This window comes from Sciurus vulgaris (assembly GCF_902686455.1).
Source record: "Sciurus vulgaris genome assembly, chromosome: 15".
NCBI lineage: Eukaryota > Metazoa > Chordata > Mammalia > Rodentia > Sciuridae > Sciurus > Sciurus vulgaris.
In genome coordinates, this window is record NC_136476.1 from 52,877,920 (window position 1) to 52,897,828 (window position 19,909).

The following is a 19,909-nucleotide window of genomic DNA, read 5'->3' on the forward strand; positions in this document are numbered from 1 at the left end:
TTCTTTATCTCCTTCCCAGGATCAGTCCAGTTTCTGGGACAGGGTTTCAAGCAGGTTGGCCAGAAGTGTCGGGTGTGGATCAGTCCTTGGTTCAGGCTCAGGGAATGCCTGGGGATGACAATCAGGATGTACAGGCCACAGGATAGGGACCAGAGTCAGGAGCTCTTGTTGGCATGATGTCTAGAAGAGTAAAGCATCAATGAGCTTCACAGTGGACTGTCACCAAACCCTCATCCAGCTTATGCTGTCTCTTCCCAGCTCCCTGGACAGCCACATCACCAGCTTACCTGCCCAACCTACACTTACATAGGCAGACCAAGTCATCAGAGGCTGAGGATATGACTATGGAACCCAAGAACAGGTTTTCCCTCTGCCCTTGGATTCCCATGCCTCAGCCCCATCTCACGCTTACCCAGTTCATTGAAAAGAATGGTCCCCATCTGGAAACCTGAAAGGTGACAGCTCACAGATGCAGGGAAGGAGTTGTGCACATGTCTCTGGCTCTGAACTCCACCATCTCCAATCTTTTTTCATCTTCATGCATCTTGAGCTTAAGGACAGACAAGCTGTAGAATGAGTAGGAGTGGAAAGTGCTCTGGACCCCTCCTAGCCCATCCTACCCTCTCTCCTTTGCTCTAGCCTAAGTCCACATCTGGGCATTGTTCAGAGGCAGATTTCTGGACTACAGCTAGAAAAGGCTTTAGGTCTGGGTTTGAAGAAATCACCCCAGATCCTAAAGATGAAAACTCCAGGTAGGGAACATGAGGAGGTGGCTGCCCCGTTTCACAGTCCTTAGGTGTGATTCTCAAGTTACTCCAGTATCCCTCATTCATTTCTCTGGGGCAGCTCTAGTGCCCCAAGTGACCTGGGCTGAAAAAGTACAACCCGGGTTCGAGCAGCCCTGTCAAGGGGTGGGGAGTCAGAATGCAGGTTTTCCTTCTTGGCTGTGACCCCCTAGCTAAACCCTCAGTTTCTCCCTCTGACAGATGACATAGGTCCCAACCTAGTGATTGTTATTTAATTATGCCAGGGACTTCTAAATACCAAAGATAGAATAGAAAATAAGACTGCTCTAGAGTTATTAATCAAATAGGGGAAATAAAAAAATATATAGTATTGATTTATAAAAGAATTTGGGAGCTGGAGTTGGGGAAGAAATTTTATTATTTTGTCTTTATGAGAGGATTATGGAATTGAAAATGCAAAAAGTCCTCACAAACTTACCCAAAATATCGTGAACCATAAGTCTTCTGTTGGTCCTTATTAGAGTTGAAGCCAATCCAATATGAATCTGAACCACCGTGTGAAAATACAGATTCTTTGTTGGACTGATAATATGAGATTCAGAGAAACCAGAGATGTGTGGATAGTGATGAGAATATAGGAGAAAATATACACCCCAGGAAAGGGTCTATGAACTTTGGCAAAGGGGAATGTGCCCCTCTTTGGTGCATGGTAACTCATGTCTTGTACATGACTTGTTCCTGCGTCCTTCAAGTGCCACCCTGCAGATGCAGTCTCATCCTTTAGTTCACTTCCCACCTGGGTAAGAGTTTCTGCTACCCTTTGGAGAGCAGTTGCTATGTGGACTGTTCTGATCCCAAGGAAGCAGTATGATCCAACCCACCAAATCTGGCACCTCACAGTCAAAGAACTGTTTATTAGCCTATAGGGCTGACCAGCAAGATGAGACACAAAGTTGGGATGATTTATAAGTTTCAGTTCTCATGCTAACTCTAATCAGTTGGTGGAAGCCACCTGGAACATAGAGCTGAGAAGACAGCCTGTTTCCAGGCTTAGTGGCAACAAGTGTTGTGATTATCAGTATTTGCCATGGAAAAGGAATGCAGGCCGTGGCATGCATGCCAGGTGTGCACTGCTATTCCTGATTTAATGACATACCTCCCTTCATCTAATTATGCCCCTTCATATTGTGGGTAAGGGTATGCTTACTGAGTAATAACTTGCATCGAATGTGGCCAGGTTGGAGGAAAAAGATTTACAATAGTTTTGGCTCTCCGTCCAAGATTGATGAATAGATGAGAAGTAAAAGCAGCGTCTCTCCCTCAGGATCCATCCCACTGGGCAGCAGTCGCCTGCAAAGCAGAGAGAGTGCAACTTCACAACACCTAAGATGAAAGTGACTACTCACAATCTGGTTGCTAACAACATTCCTCTAGGTCTAATCTCAGTACCTTCGTCGACTTCTAGTCCTTGATCTTTGCAATCTTCCTTTCTTTTTGCTCTCCTGGAAATGCCTTACCTCTGTATAATGTTTTTTAAGTGTCTTTAACATTCAGCAACTTTTCTTCTTCTTTCTTTGGTAGTGGGGATTGAACCCAGGGATGCTTAACCACTGAGCAATATCCCCGTCTTTTTTTTTTTTTTTTTTTCAGTTGTCTTTAGACCTTTATTTTATTTATACATGGTGCTGAGAATCAAGCCCAGGGCCTCACACATGCTAGGCAAGTGCTCTACCACTGAACCACGACCCCAGCCCCCAAGTCCTTTTTGAAACAGGGTTTCCCTAAGTTTCTTAGTGCCTCTCTAAATTGCTAAGGCTGACCTCAAACTTGTGATCCTCCTGCCTCAACCTCCCGAGTTGCTGGGATTACAGGTGTGTGCCACCATGCCAGGTAACATTTCTTCTTAATACTCTGAGAGATTTATTTTAACTGGACTGATTATTTTCCCCAATTTCTGAAAGATTTCGGTCTACATCAACAGTTTGATTAACTTCACCTAGGCCCCCGTATTGGGTCAACAGGCCTCCTATTTGTTCTTTCATCCATTTGCTCCCTAAAGCATTCCCTTCTACCCATTAAAACTTCATCACACTCCTCCAGCCACTAGCTGCCTCCTCTCTATATACTTCCATAAGGAGACAAACTTAGTTCCCGCTTTGCTTAATTCCTGTTTTGTAAATACTCTCCACTTCCCTCCTTCCCACCTCAAAATTTGTCTCTGTACTTCTTTTCCTGATTATCCATAAGAAATAAACATCTCTCTTTAACATCCTATGCCCCAATCCAGTGCTCCTCTCCAGTGCTTTGATACATCAGTCCTAACTCCATCACTTACAAATCAGCTGGGTGTGGTGGCCTACACCTGTAATCCTAGCTACTAGGGAGACTGAGACAGGAGGATCTCAAGTTTGAGACCAGCCTAGCAACTCAGCAAGACCTTCAGCAACTTGGTGAGACCCTGTCTCAAAATAAAAATTTTTTTATGAAAAGGGCTGGGATTCAATCCCTAGTATTGGGGTTGGAGAGGTGTATAGGCCAAACTGCAAATGGAGATTAGGATCCAAGATGGCGGACTAGAGGAAGGCTGCGTTCCTTGTCGCTTAACTCAGGATTCAAGTAGAGGAAATACTGTTTCTCTGTGAGGTGATCTTCCCTGTCCACCAATACCCTGCTGTTTACCCCATTTGTCCACTGTGATCACCCACCCTCTCGCAACATATTGCCTGCTTTTTGAGTGCTGATACCTCACTGACTGCTACCTATCATCTGCCATTAGCCCGTTTGCCCCCCTCTTGTCTGCCCATCACCCACCTTTTACCCACCCATCACCCACCACCCAACATCAACCCACCAATCATCTGCTGTTAGTCTGCAGACCACCCACAGACCTCCAGTGGATTGCCTGCTGCCCACTGTTGCTGGAAGTTCATTGTCACAGTACCCACAGGTGAGGTACTGGAAACCTTCAGGGACACTATAAAAGACTACAGTGTAGAATCTGTACTGCCTCAGCTCCATACCACCAATGAGAAGACACACAAAATGAAAAAACAAGGGAACAAAGTGCCTCAGACAAACCAAGATGTTCCAACAATAGAAACAATAGACAAAACAGAAGAAATGTCAGAAAAAGAGTTTAGAAAATACATAGTTAGATCTTCAAAATGAAGGATGGTATTAAAGAGAAAATACAGGAAGTGAAAGATGACTTCAGTAAAGAGGCAGAGATTATAAAAAGGAATCAAGCAGAAATCCTCAAAATGAAAGAAACAATAAACCAAATTAAAATTTCAATGGAAAGTAACACCAACAGAATAGGCCATTTGGAAGACAGGACCTTAGACAATGAAGACAAAATATATACTCTTGAAAATAAAGTTGACTGCACAGAGAAGGTGGTAAGAAACAATGAACAGAACTTCCAAGAAATATGGGATAACATGAGAAGATCAAATTTAAGATTTATCGGAATAGATGAAGGTGTGGCAATACAAACCAAAGGAATGCACAATCTTTTCAGTGACATAATATCAGAAAAATTCCCAAATCTAAAGAATGAAATGGAAAATCAACTACAAGAGACTTACAGGACCCTAAATGTACAAAATTACAGCAGAACCACACCAAGGCCCATTATAATGAGAATGACTAACATACAGAATAAGGATAGAATTTTAAAGTCTGTGAGAGGAAAAAAATCAAATTATATAGAGGGGGAAATCAATTCAGATCTCGGCTGATTTCTCAACCCAGACCCTCAACACCAGGAGGTCCTGGAATGACAAATATCAAGCTCTAAGAGAAAATGGATGCCAACTGAGAATTTTACATCCAGCAAAATTAAGCTCCAGATTTGAAGATGAAATAAAAACATTCCATGATAAAAAAAAAAAAGAATTCACAAGTAGAAAGCCTGTACTATAGAACATTCTCAGCAAAATATTCCATGAGGAGGAAATGAAAAACAAAAACAAAAACGATAAAAGTTAGCAAAGGGAGGAACTACAATAAAGGAAAGGTCAATCAAAGGAGAAACTAAGTCAAGTTAAAAACAAAAATATGAACGAAAATGACTGGGAATTGAAATCATATCTCAATAATAACCCAGAATGTTAATGGCTTAAACTCCTCAATCAAAAGACATAGACTGGCAGATTGGATTTAAAAAAAAAAAAGATCCAACAATATGCTATCTTCAAGAGACTCACCTCCTAAGAAAAGACATCCACAGACTGAAGGTAAAAGGTTGGTTAAAAAAAACATATCACTCACATGGACTGTGTAAACAAGCAGGGAGTTCCATCCTCATATGAGACGAAGTGGACTACAAACCAAAGTTTGTCAGAAAGATAAAGGAGGACATTTCATACTGCTTAAGGGAATCATACAGCAACAAGACATAACAATCATAAATATATATGCCCAAAACAATGGAGCATCTATGTACATCAAACAAACCCTTCTCAATTTCAAGAATCAAATAGACCACAACACAATAATACTGGATGACTTTAACACACACCTCTCTCGCCACTGGATGGATGTTCCAAAGGAAAACTAAAAAAAGAAACTAGAATTAAATGATACAATCAATGATTTAGACTTAACAAACATATGTAGAGTATTTCATCCTTCATTGAGTGAATACTTTCTTCCCAGCAGCACATGAATCCTTCTCTAAAATAAACCATATGTTATGCGACAAAGTAACTCTCAGCAAATACAAAAAACAATAGATATACTACCCTGCATTTTATAGATCATAAAGGAACGCAACTAGAAATCAACAATAAAATAAAATAAATAGAAGCTACTCCAACACCTGAAGACTAAATTGCATGCTATTGAAAGATGAATGGATAAAAAAAGAAATCAAGGAAGAAATAAAAAAATACTTAGAGGTAAATGAGAACACTGATAAAACATATCAAAATCTTAGCACTCTGAAGGCAGTGCTAAAAGGAAAGTTCATTGCATTGAGCACATACATTAAAAGAATAAAATATCAACAAATACATGACCTAACATTACATCTCAAAACTCTAGAAAGAGAAGAACAAAGCAACACCAAAAGCAGCAGAAGACAGGAAATAATTAAAAACAGAGCTGAAATCAATGAAATTGAAACAAAAGACACAATTCAAAGATTAACAAAATGAGAAGTTGGTTCTTTGAAAAAATAAATAAATAAAATTGATAAACCCTTAGCTACCCTAAAAGAGAGAGAAAACTCCAATTACTAAAATTTGTGATGAAAAAAGAAATATCACAACAGATACTACTGAAATACAGAAGATAATTAGAAACTATTTTGAAAATTTATACTCAAATAAAATAGAAAACTTGACAAATTTCTGGAGACATAATCTACCCAAACTGATGCAGGAGGACACACATAATTTAAACAGATCAATTTCAAGAATGAAATAGAAGATGCCATCAAAAGCCTACCAACCAAGAAAAGCTCAGTACTAGATGGATTCTCAGCCACGTTCTACAAGAACTTCAAAGAAGAATTAATTCCAATATTCCTCAAATTATTCAATGAAATAGATTATTCAATAGAAATTATTCAATAGAAAAAGAGGGAAACCTTCCAAACTCATTCTATGAGGCTAGTATCACCCTTATACCAAAACCAGACAAAGACACATCGAGGAAAGAAAAATTCAAACCAGTATCCCTCATGAACATCAACACAAACATTCTCAATATAATTCTGGCAGATTGCTTACAAAAATATATTAAAAAGATAGTGCACCATGATCAAGTGGCGTTCATCTTTGGAATGCAAGGCTGGTTCAACATACGGAAATCAATAAACATAATACATCACATCAATAGACTTAAAGACAAGAATCATGATTATCTCAATAGACACAGAGAAAGCATCTGACAAAATACAGCACCTCTTCATATTCAAGATACTAGAAAAACTAAGGATAGTAGGAACATACCTCAACATTGTAAAAATTATCTATGCTAAGCCCACAGCCAACATCATTCTAAATGGACAAAAATTGAAAGCATTCCCCCTAAAAACTGGAACAAGACAGGGATGCCTTCTTTCACCACTTCTATTCAACATCATCCTTGAAACCCTAGCCAGAGCAACCAGACAGATGAAAGAAACTAATGAAAGAAACTAAAGGGATATGAATAGGAAAAGAAGAACTCAAACTATCACCATTTGCTGATGACATGATTCTATATTTAGAAGATCAAAAAAAATCCACCAGAAAACTTCTAGAACTCATAAATGAATTCAGCAAAGAAGCAAGATATAAAATCAATACCCATAAATCAAATGCATTTCTATACATAAGCGATGAATCTACTGCAAGAGAAATTAGGAAAATTACCCCATTCACAATAGCTTGAACAAAAAAAAAAAAAAAAAAAAAAATTGGGAATAAATAACAGAAGAGGTGAAAGACCTCTACTATGAAAACTACAGAACACTAAAGAAAGAAACTGAAGAAGACCTTAGAAGATGGAAAATCTCCCATGCTCTTGTATAGACAGAATTAATATTGTCAAAATGGCCATACTACCAAAAGTATGGTACAGATTCAATGCAATTCCTATTAAAATCCCAATAACATTCTTCGTGGAAGTAGAAAAAGCAATCATGAAATTCATTTGGAAAAATAAGAGACCCAGAATAGCCAAGGCAATCCTTAGCAAGAAGAGTAAAGCAGCAGGCATCATAATACCAGACTTTAAACTACAGAACAACAGTAACAAAAACGGCATGGTATTGGCACCAAAATAGACATGTACAATGGTACAAAATAGAAGACCCAGAGACAAACCCACATAAATGCAGTTACCTCATGCTAGACAAAGGTGCCAAAAATATTCATTGGTGCCAGATATATACATTGGAGAAAAGATAGCCTATTTAACAAACAGTGACAGGAAAACTGGAAATCCATATGGAACAAAATGAAATTAAACCTCTATCTCTCACCCTGCACGTAAAGCAATTAAGAAGTAAAATTAAGAATCAATAAATGGGATGGATTCAAACTAAAAGCTTCTTCTCAGCAAAGGAAATAATCAACAATCTGGAAGAGAGAGCCTACAGAGTGAGAAAAAAATCTTTACCACACGCACCTCAGATAGAGCACTAATCTCCAAGGTATATAAAGAACTCAAAAAACTTAACACTAAAAAAAACCAAATAACCCAATCAATAAATGGACTAAGGAACTGAATAGATACTTCGCAAAAGAAGAAATACAATTGATCAACAAACATATGAAAAATGTTCATCATCTCTTGGAATTAGAGGAATGCAAATCAAAACTGCTCTAAGATTTCATCTCACTCCAGGCAGAATAAGTGAGGATGGCAATTATCAAAAATATAAGCAATAATAAGTATTGGCAAGGATGTGGGGGAAAAAGCACACTCATACATTGTTGGTGGGACTGCAGATTGGTGACACCACTTTGGAAAACAGTATGGAGAGTCCTCAGAAAACTTGGAATGAAATCACCATTTGACCCAGCTAGCCCACTTCTTGGTTTATACCCAAAGGACTTAAAATCAGCATACTACAGTGATGCGGCCACATCAATGTTTATAACAGCTCAACTCACAATGGCAAAGCTATGGAACCAACCTAGATGCCCTTCAACAGATGAATGGATAAAGAAACTGTGGTACATATATACATTCTTAAAGAAGAATGAACTTATGGCATTTGCAGGTAAATGGATGGAACTGGAGAATATCATGCTAAGTGAAATAAGCCAATCTCAAAAACCAAAGGCTGAATGTTTTCTCTGATAAGCAGATGCTGATCCATCATGTGGGGTGGGTAGGGAAGAATGAAGGAACTTTGGATTATTCAGAGGGGAGTGAGTGGAGGGGTGGAGAGGGGGTGGGGATGGGAAGGACAGTGGATTGAGACAGACATTATTACCCTGCATACAGGGTATGAAAAAAAATTTTTTTAAACATTTATCACTGTCAAAAAAAGATAATTAAAAATAAATAAATAAAAGTTTAAAAAATGCAAATAGAAACCTCTAATCCCAGCTTCTCTGGAGGTCGAAGAAGGAAGATAGTGAGTTGGAGGCCAATCTGGACAACTTAGTGAGACCCTGCCTCAAAGTTAAATTTAAAAATAGGTCTGGGGGGCTGGGGAGATAGCTCAGACGGTAGAGTGCTTGCCTTGTAAGCACAAGGCCCTGGGTTCGATTCCCCAGCACCGCCCCCCCCCAAAAAAAAAAAAACAAAACCAAACAAACAAAAAAAAAATAGGTCTGGGGATATAGTTCAGTACTTACCTAGCATTTGTGGGGCCATGTGTTCCACGTCTGGTACTGCAAAAATAAAAAAAAAGTTAGTTTAGTTTTTGCAGTGCTGGGGCTCAAACCCAGGTCCTCATGCATACTAGGTAAATGCTCTACCACTAAGCTACATCCCCACCCTGAAAGTAGAGTTTTTACCAGTTTAGTGCAACAGATAGACAATGCAACAAACGGATGAGTTATTGAATGATGGACTCCAGAACACAAGATGAGTAGGGAGACAAATGAGGACAGGAAACAGTTAATGGGAAGAAAGGAAACAAGGGCCTTTCTGGGGGCCTCAGTGGGGAGAAAAAAAGAAGCGTGGGCAGTTGTGATCAGAGTGGAAGTCTGCAACCAACCTTTCAGCAGAGAAATAGTCTGGGTTGCAGCTATAGGAATGGGTGGGGGGCTGGGGAGATAGCTCAGTCGGTAGAGTGCTTGCTTTGTAAGCACAAGGCCCTGGGTTCGATCCCCAGCACCCAAAAAAAAAAAAAAAAGGAATGGGTGGCAGCACTGTCATGGGACTGAGGCATAGTAGATAAGAAGTTTAAGAAAATAAGGGGAGTTGGAGTTGTGGCTCCGTAGTACAGTGCTTGCCTCGCATATATGAGGCACTGGGTTTGAGTCTCAGCATGTAATCTTGCTGTTTTAAGCCTGGAGAAAGCATCCAGATGCTCTCTGAGCCAGATAAAACCCAACTCCCACCACAGTCCATGAAAACTCCAGTCCTCTGAGGCCTGGCACCCTGCCTAGAACCTCAACCTGCTTCTGCACAGCCTTTCCTATTTTAGGTGTCCCTTCCCCAACCTCTACCTGCTGGCTGGGCTCCTGCTTTCAAAATGGATGGACGCCCCATCCTGATTCCCTAAACCATAACTCCACCCATCTACCTCATTATGGGTCCCACATGTGCCTGAGAACTTTAGCTGTCTTGCTCCACCTCCCCACCATACCTAGTGTCAGTCAGTAATTCTTAACCTTTGGGGGAGCTCAGATGTACTGAAAATTAATTAAAGCTGCCACCCAGTCTTTAGAAAAATGTGCAAACAACCAAATTCAAGGGGCTCCTAGATCCTTGCTGCTGATGTCAACGAGATGAAAACTAACTTTGCCACGCTACTTTTTTTTTGGGTGGTGGGTAGGTACCAGGGATTGAACTCAAGAGCACTTGACTACTGAGCCACACCCCCAGCCCTGTTTTGTGTTTTATTTAGAGACAGGGTCTCACTGAGTTGCTTAGCACCTCTCTTTTGCTGAGGCTGGCTTTGAACTCATGAACCTCCTGCCTCAGCCTCCTGAGCCACTAGGATTACAGGCATGAGCCATGCTACTTTAAACAGTGTGATTTGGACTGCTGGCTGCCACTCACACTTCACCAGGACCTGCCTTAGAGCTAGGGAGGCCCCTAAATCCAGTATTCTCCTTGATCCTTCTCCCCATTGGCTAAGGTTGCATACCAGGGCAGCCATTCTTCTGATTCATTGGCCCTTTCCTGAATAACAATCCACTGGTCCCTGGGAGCTAGATAGAGCCCTGCCACAAGGGTTTCCTTGCTTCCGTCTATCTTCCACAGGCCACCTCTCCCACCTCCCTTCTCCCAGAGCAGACACCTGGTGGGGAGCATGTCAAGAAGGATTTCACTGTGTTCTGCATGTTGTGTAGCCTCTGCTCCAAGGACCGCCTCTGCTCTTCCTCCCTTTGCAAGGTCCTCTGGGTATTCTCCCTGTCCACCTGGCAGGCCTGTAGCTTCCCCTCAGTAGCCTGGTGATCACTCTGCTCCACCTGTAGTACTTCCTGATTCCGGAGCAGTTTCTTCTCGGACTCCTGCAGAGCCTCTTCCTTCTGCCCCAGCTGAGTTATCTTCAGGTGAAGTTGCTGCTGAAGGCTGCTGTTGGTGACTTCCAGAACCCTGTGCACTTGCTGGAGCTTCTGAGATACCTGCAGATCTGGTTGGCCATAAAGAGAAATTTGAAGGGCATCTTTTCCAGCTGTGCCCTGATGCCCTAAGACTGCAGCATCAGTCATTTTTTACAGAACTTTTTGCATAACATACTAAAATATAAGACCTGACTGCCTAAAGCTTAAGGAGGTACTGGATTAGGTAAAGGACTGATGGGGAAAACAGACCCTACTGGAAACCAGACCAAAAGCTAAGGATGTGGTGGTGGTGACTAGGAACTCTACCATGAAGGGCACTGATGGGGAAGAGGAGAGTAGTTTGAGGTGACTTGGAAATGGGGCCGTCATACTCACAGCGCACTCCTACGCAGATGGCGGCCACCCCTAACAGCAGGCAGGTGAGGAGCAGGCCGATCAGGAGGTATTGCAAGCAGGCTTGTCGACCTTAAGGGACAAGGATGAAGGGTAGTCAGTCCCAGGAAAGAATTTTAGACTGAGGGGATGGGTGAGGTTCCTGAGGAGGACGTCTTTAAGAGGGAGCAGCAGGGTGGGGTTTGTCCGGTAGTAGGAGATTTTTCAGGTAGAGGACAGACGGTGTTCTAGAATGAGGGCTGGGGATTTATAATTGGTAAAGTGGGTTGAGAAGCATTACCTAGTAATGCTTACCTAGTAGGAGGGGAACTAAATCTTAGAACAGAGAGGGAAAGGGGATGGCGGGGTATGTGTATTGGTAGTGATCTGGATGGTCGCGTCTTGGAATAATCCCTACCGGGGTGCAGTTTACAGGGGCAGGCATTGGGGTTGAGGGGTGGTGGGAGCCGTCCCAGGGCTGCGCCCTGGGCTGATCCCCACAAAGAACCACACGGGCCGGGCGCGGTGGCGCACGCCTGTAATCCCAGCAGCTCGGGAGGCTGAGGCAGGAGGATCCCAAGTTCAAAGCCAGCCTCAGCCAAGGAGCAACTCAGTGAGACCCTGTCTCTAAATAAAATACAACACAGGGCTGGGCATGTGCCTCAGTGGTCGAGTGACCCTGAGTTCAATCCCCGGTAAACACCCGCGCCCCACCCCACCCCACACAAAAAACATAAGAACCGCACCAGCTCCAAGCCCCCAGCCCCACCCCCGCGTCACGCCGGGGCTGCCACCCCCAAAAGCGCGCAGGCCGGGCAGCACCGACAGGGCTAGAAGGGACAATACCCACAGGGTAGAAGTCTTCCAACAGGTGGCGACGTCACGGAGCTCCAGGTCGCACTTGGCCGCTCTGACTTAAGCCCTGCGGAAGAGCAAGGTCCGGTGTGAAAGCCCCGACGCCGCCCACTCCCCGCAGCTCACCCCGCTGGCCTGAGTCGACTCGAGCCTGTCCTGTGACGCCCTCTGCCTCTGCTCCGGGACACCCGCATCACTCCCGGAGTTCCCCGGCTCCCGGGACTCTCTCAGCTCCCTCCAGGTCTCGGTTCATCCCCACCCACCTCCTCTCCCTCCCAGTCTCCCTTTACCGCTACCTCAGGAGCCCTCATCTGCAGGTCCCCAACGGCCACCCCGCATCGCTCTCTTCCCTCTCCCATCCCCCGTTCTCTCCTCCCGCTCCCCATTTCCCACCAGAACCCATCGCCCACAGGGCTGCCCTGATTCCTCCTCAGGCACTTGTTGGCCACACCCCTCCCCTCCCCCACCCCACTGGTCCCCCGGATCTCCACAGTCGCCCCTGGGACCTTTCTTCACCTAGTTCCCATTTATCCTGCTCTCTTCTAAGAACTCCCCTCCTCTCCAAAATATTGTTCTCCCAAGACTCCTGTGGACTCCCCAGGTCCAGAGAACCTCACAGACACATCCCCTGGGCTCTCCGTACCTGATTTGTCCCCTAGTCCAGAGGAGGCCAAGCCCGAGGCCCCACCTGGAACTGGGGGCACTTGGACATTCTCATAGGTGAGTTCCCCGTCCTCATAGGCCTCTGGGTCTGGGGAGAAAAGGAACCAAAGTGGAAGTCAGGTGTAGGATCTGTGGGGTGGGGGTGGACTGTGAAAGGGGATAGGCAGGATGGAGGAGCCCCATTTCCCCCTTACCCTCTTCTAACCGACTGGAGACAATCTTCTTCAGAGGTGCCTTCACAAACCGCAGGTCTGCATAAGTGATAGCCTCAGCCATGGTCCTGAGCACCTCTGCCGGATAGTCTCCCCTCTCATGCACAGGCCCCAAACCTTCCTGACCACTTTCCTCTCCACACTCAGACTCTGTAATCTCTGTGACTGCACTGCTTAGCACTTCGCCCTCCCACTCACAAAAGAGGAAGGTGTGAATGCGCTTCTGATAGATGGGCTCAATGAAGCAGAAGTCATCCCTGGGTCACAGCCAGAAGGGCAGGAGAGGAACACTGAGGTCCAGAGCACAGGGCCAGGGACCCTGTGTTTGCCCTCTGCCCTGACTCTTCATGTATCGTACTGAGGCTCCACACTGCTGGCTCCAGTGTCTGGGCTCCTGGTTCTTGTCCCTGACTTGCCCTCCCCTCCTGACTGCCCTCCTCTGGGGCTTATTGATATGAAGTTGGAGCTCTTTTGTGTCCAACTGACACCAGGCAGTCTCCCCGATCATTGCTCCAGAATGAGGTTCCATTTTCACCATCAGATTGTGTCTCCCAGCATGGAGCCTTAGCTCTTTGTCATTCTGGGGTTTCTAGTAGGTCAATAGGTCCCTGATTTGGTGACTCAAATGGGTCTCATGTCTCCATCAGCTTGGGGGCTTTCGGGCTGTATCCATCTCCCCTCTTGTGTAGCCCTCAGAGCTGCCACACACAAAGAGGCCCTCACTCAGAGCAGGCCTTTGGAAGATGCAGAGAACAAGGGGCTACACAGGTTTTCCTCTGTAGACACCCCAGACTCCCACTGCCTTTCCTGGCCCCCTCCGCCTGGCTGTCCAACTGCTGTCAATCACCCCCTTCCTCCTCCCATCCCACCCCTTCTAGCCTTGTGGCATCCCTGCTGCCCCTGCATGTGAGCTAAATCCAGTGAGCAGAGCCCAGGAAGCAGAGACTCTGGAACAGGTCGGACTTGAGCTGAGGACAAGGCACAGTCATAGCTGGAGCACCTCTGGGGAAATCTGTGGAGGCACTGACCTTCATTCACACTGTGGGGCCAGGGAACCAATGAGCATGAAGTTACACAAGGATCAAGCTTCCTAGACAAAGGTGAGGCAAAGAAACTTCTAACTTTTCTAGTAAAGTTCTTTTATTATGTATTTATTTTTGGTACTGAGGATTGAACCCCGGGGCACTTTACCACTAAACTACATCAACAGTCCTTTTTATTTTTTATTTTGAGAAAGGGTCTCACGAAGTTGCTCAGGGCCTAAGTTGCTGAGGCTGACCTCAAAGTTGTGATCCTCCTGCGTCAGCCTCCTGAGTTGCTGGGATCATAGGCATACGCCACCATGCCCAGCACAATTCTTTTTTGAAAAGGTCTCAGGGAGCCAGATGTGGTGGCACATGTCTGTAATCCCAGCAACTCAAGAGGCCGACGCAGGAGGATCACAAGTTCAAGGCCAGACTGGGCAACTGACTCAAAATAAAAAATAAAAGGCTGGGGATATGACTCAATAGTAAAGCACCCCTGGTTTAAATCCATAGTACCAAAAAAAAAAAAAAAATCAAAAGAGATATAACTCAGTGGTAACATGCCCCAGGTTCAATCCCCAGTACTGAAAAAAAAAAAAAAAATTAAAAATAAATAATAAAATAAAAGGTCTTGAGGGCTGGGGTTGTGGCTCAGTGGTAGAACAGAGGGTGACATCCTGGGTTCAAACCCCAACGTCAAAAAAAATACTCACTGTGTCCTTTTACATTCAGCCCCAAGGAAGAGGGGCATTTGTGTGTAGGGGAGACCCCAGAGACTGAGATGCCCTCCTAGGGGGTGAGGGCCTGGCTGATGGAGGAGACAGGAAATCAGGAGAGCAGAGAAGAGCTGCTGGGCAGCAGTGCTCAAGGGTGCTCCCTGATGTTCTCTTGCCAGCATCTGACCCCTCCCAGGAAGGCCCAAGGAGCCTGCCTCTGGGGTGGGAAGGAGCTGAGATTAAACAAGATGTGGAGGTGGGAAAAACCCAGCCCCTTGCAGACAGCATCCACCCCCTCAGACACCCCTCCTGCAGCTGTGAGGAGGAAAAGGAAGGGGACAGTCCTCACCACATGCTAATAGCTCGTATGACTGGTGGTGTGTGGCCGGCTCTGTGACGGGCCACAGAGCACACGGTGCACAACAGCACTGTCTAGCCTGCCCCAGAGAAGGTGGCCACTGAGGCAGAAAGGCACACCTGGCCCCCGAGGAATGTGTCTGAGGAGAGGTGGATGTGTGCGTGTGCGTGTGTGGACTTGTGTATGCACACACATCCCCAGCACTTTGTGGTCTGTTAGAGGTCTGTGAGAGGTGAGTGTCTATGTCACAGCCCACCTGGAGGATGAAACTCAACGGATGCTGAGACCCAGGGGGTGCCCGTGAACACTGTTACCTTTTGCCACCACAGGGAATGATGGGCTATTTTCAGAAAAGCCATCATAGGTCATGGCAGCAGATTCTACAAGTATTTCCTTTTTGAGGCTCACTGTTTCCTAAGCGGTCCCTGCAGCTGTTAACGGTCCTTGCTTGATTAAAGTTTCGAACAGACCCGTCCCCTCCCCTGGGCACCCTGGCAGGGCCTTTCTCAGATACATACAGTGGTGTGTGCCCATGACTCCCTGGGGGCCTCAGGGGGCCTGTGATAGTGAGAACACAGAGCAGCTGGTGGCAGGGTGGGTGAGGACGGTCAGGGAACTGCATCTGTGGTATACAGGGGGAAAGCACGAAAGTAAATTTCAGGGACATTTGCAGGAATCCCATAAACTGTAGAAAATGTCCTAGTTTTCAGAACCACTGTGCAGGTGATCATGACCTGGACACCAGCTAAAGCAACAAAATCAAGCTTCCAGTATGCACTCAAAAAAAAAGCAAAAAGCAAAAACCAACCAACCAAACAAACAAACAAACAACAAAAAAAAAAAAAACAGGGAAAAAGAAGAATGGGCATGCAGTCTAGCATGACCCTTGAAGAAGCTTAAAAAGGGTTTAGCCAAGTGGAGCTGGGCTGAGCCAAGCCCACATCCACAACTCCACATCTTCACCCAACTTTGTATGTATTTCTCTCCTCCATAGCTGTTTTGGTGACAGTAACCTATTTCAAGACATTCCACATTCCATTCCTCCTTATATTTCTTTTTAAAAAATTGTTTGTTCTCTTTAGTTGTATATGACAGCAGAATGTATTTGGATTCATTGTATACAAATGGAGTACAACTTTTCATTTCTCTGGTTGTACATGCTGTAGAGTCACAGCATTCGTGTACTCATTCATGTAATAGAGTAATGATGTTTGTCTCATTCTTCTGTCTTTCCTTCCTCCTGCCATCCCCTCTCCTCCCCTCATTTCCCTCTACACAATCCAACATTCCTCCATTCTTCCCTTACCCTCTCCCCAACCCCAGTATGTATCAGCATCCACTTATCAGAGAAAACCTTTGTTTTTTTGGGATTTGGCTTATCTCGCTTAGCATGATATTCTCCAACTCCATTCATTTACCTGAAAATGCCATAATTTTATTCTTCTTTATGGCTGAGTAATATTTCATTGTGTATATGTACCACAGTTTCTTTATCCAGTCATCTACTGAAGGGCTTCTGGGTTGGTTCCACAATCTTTGTAGTCCTTTTGAGTGAATAGGGTAAAAGAGGGGAATTCTTGCCCTTCTCTAGGTATGTCACATAGGTCTTTGCAATACTGACATTCACATTACCTTTCTAAGCTGGACTTCAGACATGATGCCTGTGACTCTGAGCTGACCCCTACTGTCCGAGTTTTGGTAACAGTGTTTTTTTTTTTTAAAGGGCTGAAAGGTCGGTGTTGTATGTTTCAACTTTTCCAGGACCATAATGTCATCATCTGAGATCTGGGAGGACCAACACCAAAACCTACTTCTTGCTGTGTCCTGGTTTCTCCACTGCTTATTGTGGGAAATGGGTGGAGAAGGTCGATAAGGGGAGGGAGCCCCAGTGTGAGGGCCTGGGGTGCGACGGGATAGGGAAGAACTCCTCTCTACCAGTTTTGATGAAGACTAGCCAACATCAGGAAGTCTCCTCGACTCTGAGAGTCAGGCTACACCCGTCATCTTTACTGTAACCTAATGGGGTGACAGGGTAGACAGAATAATGAGCTCCCCAAAACATTCTCACTCTAAACCCTGGAACTGGCAAATATGTTACTTTACCTGACAAAAATGTAGATGTGACTGTAAGATATGGAAAATGACAAACCCCAAAATAGTATGACCTGAGAAGAGGGGGTGAGGAAGAAGGCAACACATTGGTAACATTGATCCTTTCCCAATACATCCTTCCTCGTGACAGGACAGTCCCTGGAAAGCAGATATCCATCAAGCCTGGAATGGCAGTCTCTGGGAGGAAGCCAAAGTATTGATCCTTCCCCAAATAAATCCTTTCCCAGTGACAGAACAATGGGACCCTGAAGGGAAAGAAGTAAGCTGACCCCAGGCCCTCCATTCTTCTCCAGGTAAAAATATTGCCCAGTAAAAACAAATTTCAAATTCTCACAAACCTGTTTCCTGAGTGCCCAAACTGATATGCTGTCAATAATTAAGTCACCTCTCAGTGTAACCTATAAAACTCAGACTCCCCCTTTGGTGGGTGGCTCATTTTCCACCAGGAAAGTGGGTCCACCAGATGCATGATTTCATCACTGAACAAAGGCTGTGCTGATCCGTGAAGTTTGCACCCGGCTGGGTCATTTCGTGCTAACAGTAACTTAAGGGTTCATAAATAAAAGAGGAGGTCATCCTGTTTTATTCCAGCAGGCCCAGTCTAATCGCATAGGTTCTTAAAAGGGAGAACCTTTCCCAGCCATGGGAAGAAAGATTCAAGGAGGGAAGAAGGCTCATAGAGGTGCAATTTGAAGACTCAGGCCACAGTTGCTAGCTTTGAAAGTGGGGAAAAGGGATCATTAGCCAAGGAGTCAGGCTGCCCCCAGAAGCTGGAAAAGCAAGCAGACCGAAAGGAACCCAGGCCTGCTGTCATTTTAGTTGTAGACATCAGACTTCTCACCTCTACAGCTGTAAGGTAGTAGATTTGCATTGTTTAAGCGATGAAGTTTGTGGTGCCAAAATTAAACAAACATGATTCTATGTTGAAACAGCCAGTCCTGCCACAAATGTGGCAGTTTCCCATCTGTAAAATACAAGCTATCCAGACCTCAATCAAGAGTATGATTGCTAGAGACAGGAGATATAAACTTGAGCAAAGGCCTTTTTAAAAAATCAGCCACAATAGCTTCAGAATCAGAAAGGAGAACTACAGGTCATCTGATAGCACCATTAAGGGGACTTGTAACTCTTTGATCCCTGAAACTGAAGAGCACTGGTAGGTCTCTGGTGACTTGCCCAGGCCTCTCCTTAGTCCTGTCTTGAAGATCGTCATATGTGCTGATGGCACAGAGCCGAGAAGAAAAGAGCAAATACTGTGCTTCAAAAGGAAAATTCAAAAGGCTGGGGATGTAGCTCAGCTGGTAGAGAGCTTGCCTTGCAAGCACAAGACCCTGGGTTCAATCCTCAGCACCAAAAAAAAAAACCCAAAAACTCTCAAGATTCAAGCATTGCCACAGGGCAAAATGATGGCTCCAATCCTCAGAATAAAGTGTCATAAAGATAAAGGGCAGTGGGGCACAGGGGTACACTCCTGTGATCCCAGTTACTGGGAAGGCTGAGGCAGGAAGATGGCAAGTTCAAAGCCACCCTGTTTAAAAAAGGACTGGGAATGTAGCTCAGTGGTAGAGTGTCCTGGATTCAATCCCTGGATTTTGCAAAAAAGCAAAAATAAAAGATAAGGGCTAGCAATTGTTGAAACAAAATTTGGGGTTCAAAAAAAATTCACATGAAGGGAGCCTTGGCTTAACAGTAGTTCACTGTGCAAAAGTTCTTCTTCTTTTTTTTTTTTTAATTTTGGTGCTGGGGATTGAACCCAGGGCCTTGTACATGTGAGGCAAGCACTCTACCAACTGAGCTATTTCCCCAGCCCCCACGCAAAAGTTCAGAGTGAAAGGCAATGATTTAGACTTGAATTGATCTTAGAGAGCCCAACCTATTTATCTTACAAATTAGGAAAATGGGCTCTGTGTGCTGTATGCTCATTATGAACTACTTGGTGACGAGGAGGGATGGATGAAAGGTTGCCCCATAGAACTATAGATCATTTATCAAATATGTCAAGCACTGTGTCAGCCGCAAACCTCTGCGGATGAGGCAGCCCTAGACCCCCAGAATTGTGGTTTGTGAACCACTTCAACCTTTCTGACCTCAGCTAGTTGACACAGGCAGAGGACAACTGTCTTGAGGCTGGCCAGCCACAGATAAGCCAGAGGCCTGGAAATTAAGGATGATGTGAGCTTATCACATGTGCATTCTCAGGAATGTCAGTGGAAAATGTAGAGATGACATGTCATTAGCAGCAGGAGGTGAAGGTGAAAGGATGCTGAGAGAGTCTCTGTCAACCCACAGTGGAGTCCTCCGTGCTTAGTGAGGAGGACCAGGCTACCCCTGGCTCCCACACAGTGCGGAACGAGTATCCTGGCAGAGGTGATTGACACTGAGTATCATGAGGGACACAGTTGTTGCTACAAAATGGGAAAAAAAGGAAGGAATCTGAACATCAGGGATGCGCTGGTGTCTCTTGATGCTCGCTGCCCAGTGATAGAGCCCCAGATGGGCAATGTAGACAACTATAGCCTGAAAAGTTCCTGGTAACCAAGGCTCAGAACCCTTGAAAACTAAGGTCCGGCTCACCTACCAGTCAAGCATTCTAGTCCAGCAAGAAATGCTGCTTGAGAGAGAGCGGAGTCTAGAATGGACAGTAGAGGAAGATGAATATAATCCAG

The 19,909-nt window shown here is 44.7% G+C and overlaps 1 protein-coding gene and 1 long non-coding RNA gene across 5 annotated transcripts; one reads left to right on the forward strand and one right to left on the reverse strand.

Moving 5' to 3' along the window:
• Window positions 1–53: 53 nt before the first annotated feature.
• CD72 (CD72 molecule) lies at window positions 54–13,190 on the reverse strand. 3 transcript variants are annotated; one of them, XM_079111823.1, is made up of 10 exons: window positions 13,015–13,190; window positions 12,801–12,908; window positions 12,153–12,224; window positions 11,306–11,395; window positions 10,663–10,998; window positions 9,047–9,082; window positions 1,954–2,096; window positions 1,225–1,328; window positions 413–550; window positions 54–180 (listed from the first exon to the last, which is right to left on the reverse strand). In XM_079111823.1, exons 1-9 carry the CDS (start codon window positions 13,094–13,096, stop codon window positions 418–420), a joined length of 1,104 nt encoding a protein of 367 aa, XP_078967949.1. In that variant the 5' UTR covers window positions 13,097–13,190; the 3' UTR covers window positions 54–180; window positions 413–417. The 3 variants fall into 3 exon arrangements, with proteins under 3 accessions (XP_078967949.1, XP_078967948.1, XP_078967950.1); XM_079111822.1 differs by having other exon boundaries at window positions 75–550; XM_079111824.1 differs by lacking the exon at window positions 11,306–11,395 and having other exon boundaries at window positions 75–550.
• LOC306644688 lies at window positions 12,765–17,768 on the forward strand. Of its 2 annotated transcripts, XR_013759440.1 has the most exons (4): window positions 12,765–12,877; window positions 13,911–14,132; window positions 16,855–16,996; window positions 17,374–17,768. It is a non-coding gene; the product is annotated as an uncharacterized lncRNA (long non-coding RNA). The 2 variants fall into 2 exon arrangements; XR_013759439.1 differs by having other exon boundaries at window positions 16,855–17,768.
• Window positions 17,769–19,909: the final 2,141 nt, after the last annotated feature.

What these genes read in the sequence shown, in the direction of transcription:
- CD72 (XM_079111823.1), bottom strand. Translation starts at nt 13,096, where the DNA reads ATGGCTGAGGCTATCACTTATGCAGACCTGCGGTTTGTGAAGGCACCT. An exon ending in CTCCAGTCGGTTAGAAGAGG is followed by an intron (nt 12,909 to 13,014) that starts GTAAGGGGGAAA and finishes TTTTCTCCCCAG; the next exon opens with ACCCAGAGGCCTATGAGGAC. An exon ending in TATGGTTCACGATATTTTGG is followed by an intron (nt 551 to 1,224) that starts GTAAGTTTGTGA and finishes TCTGTCCTTAAG; the next exon opens with CTCAAGATGCATGAAGATGA.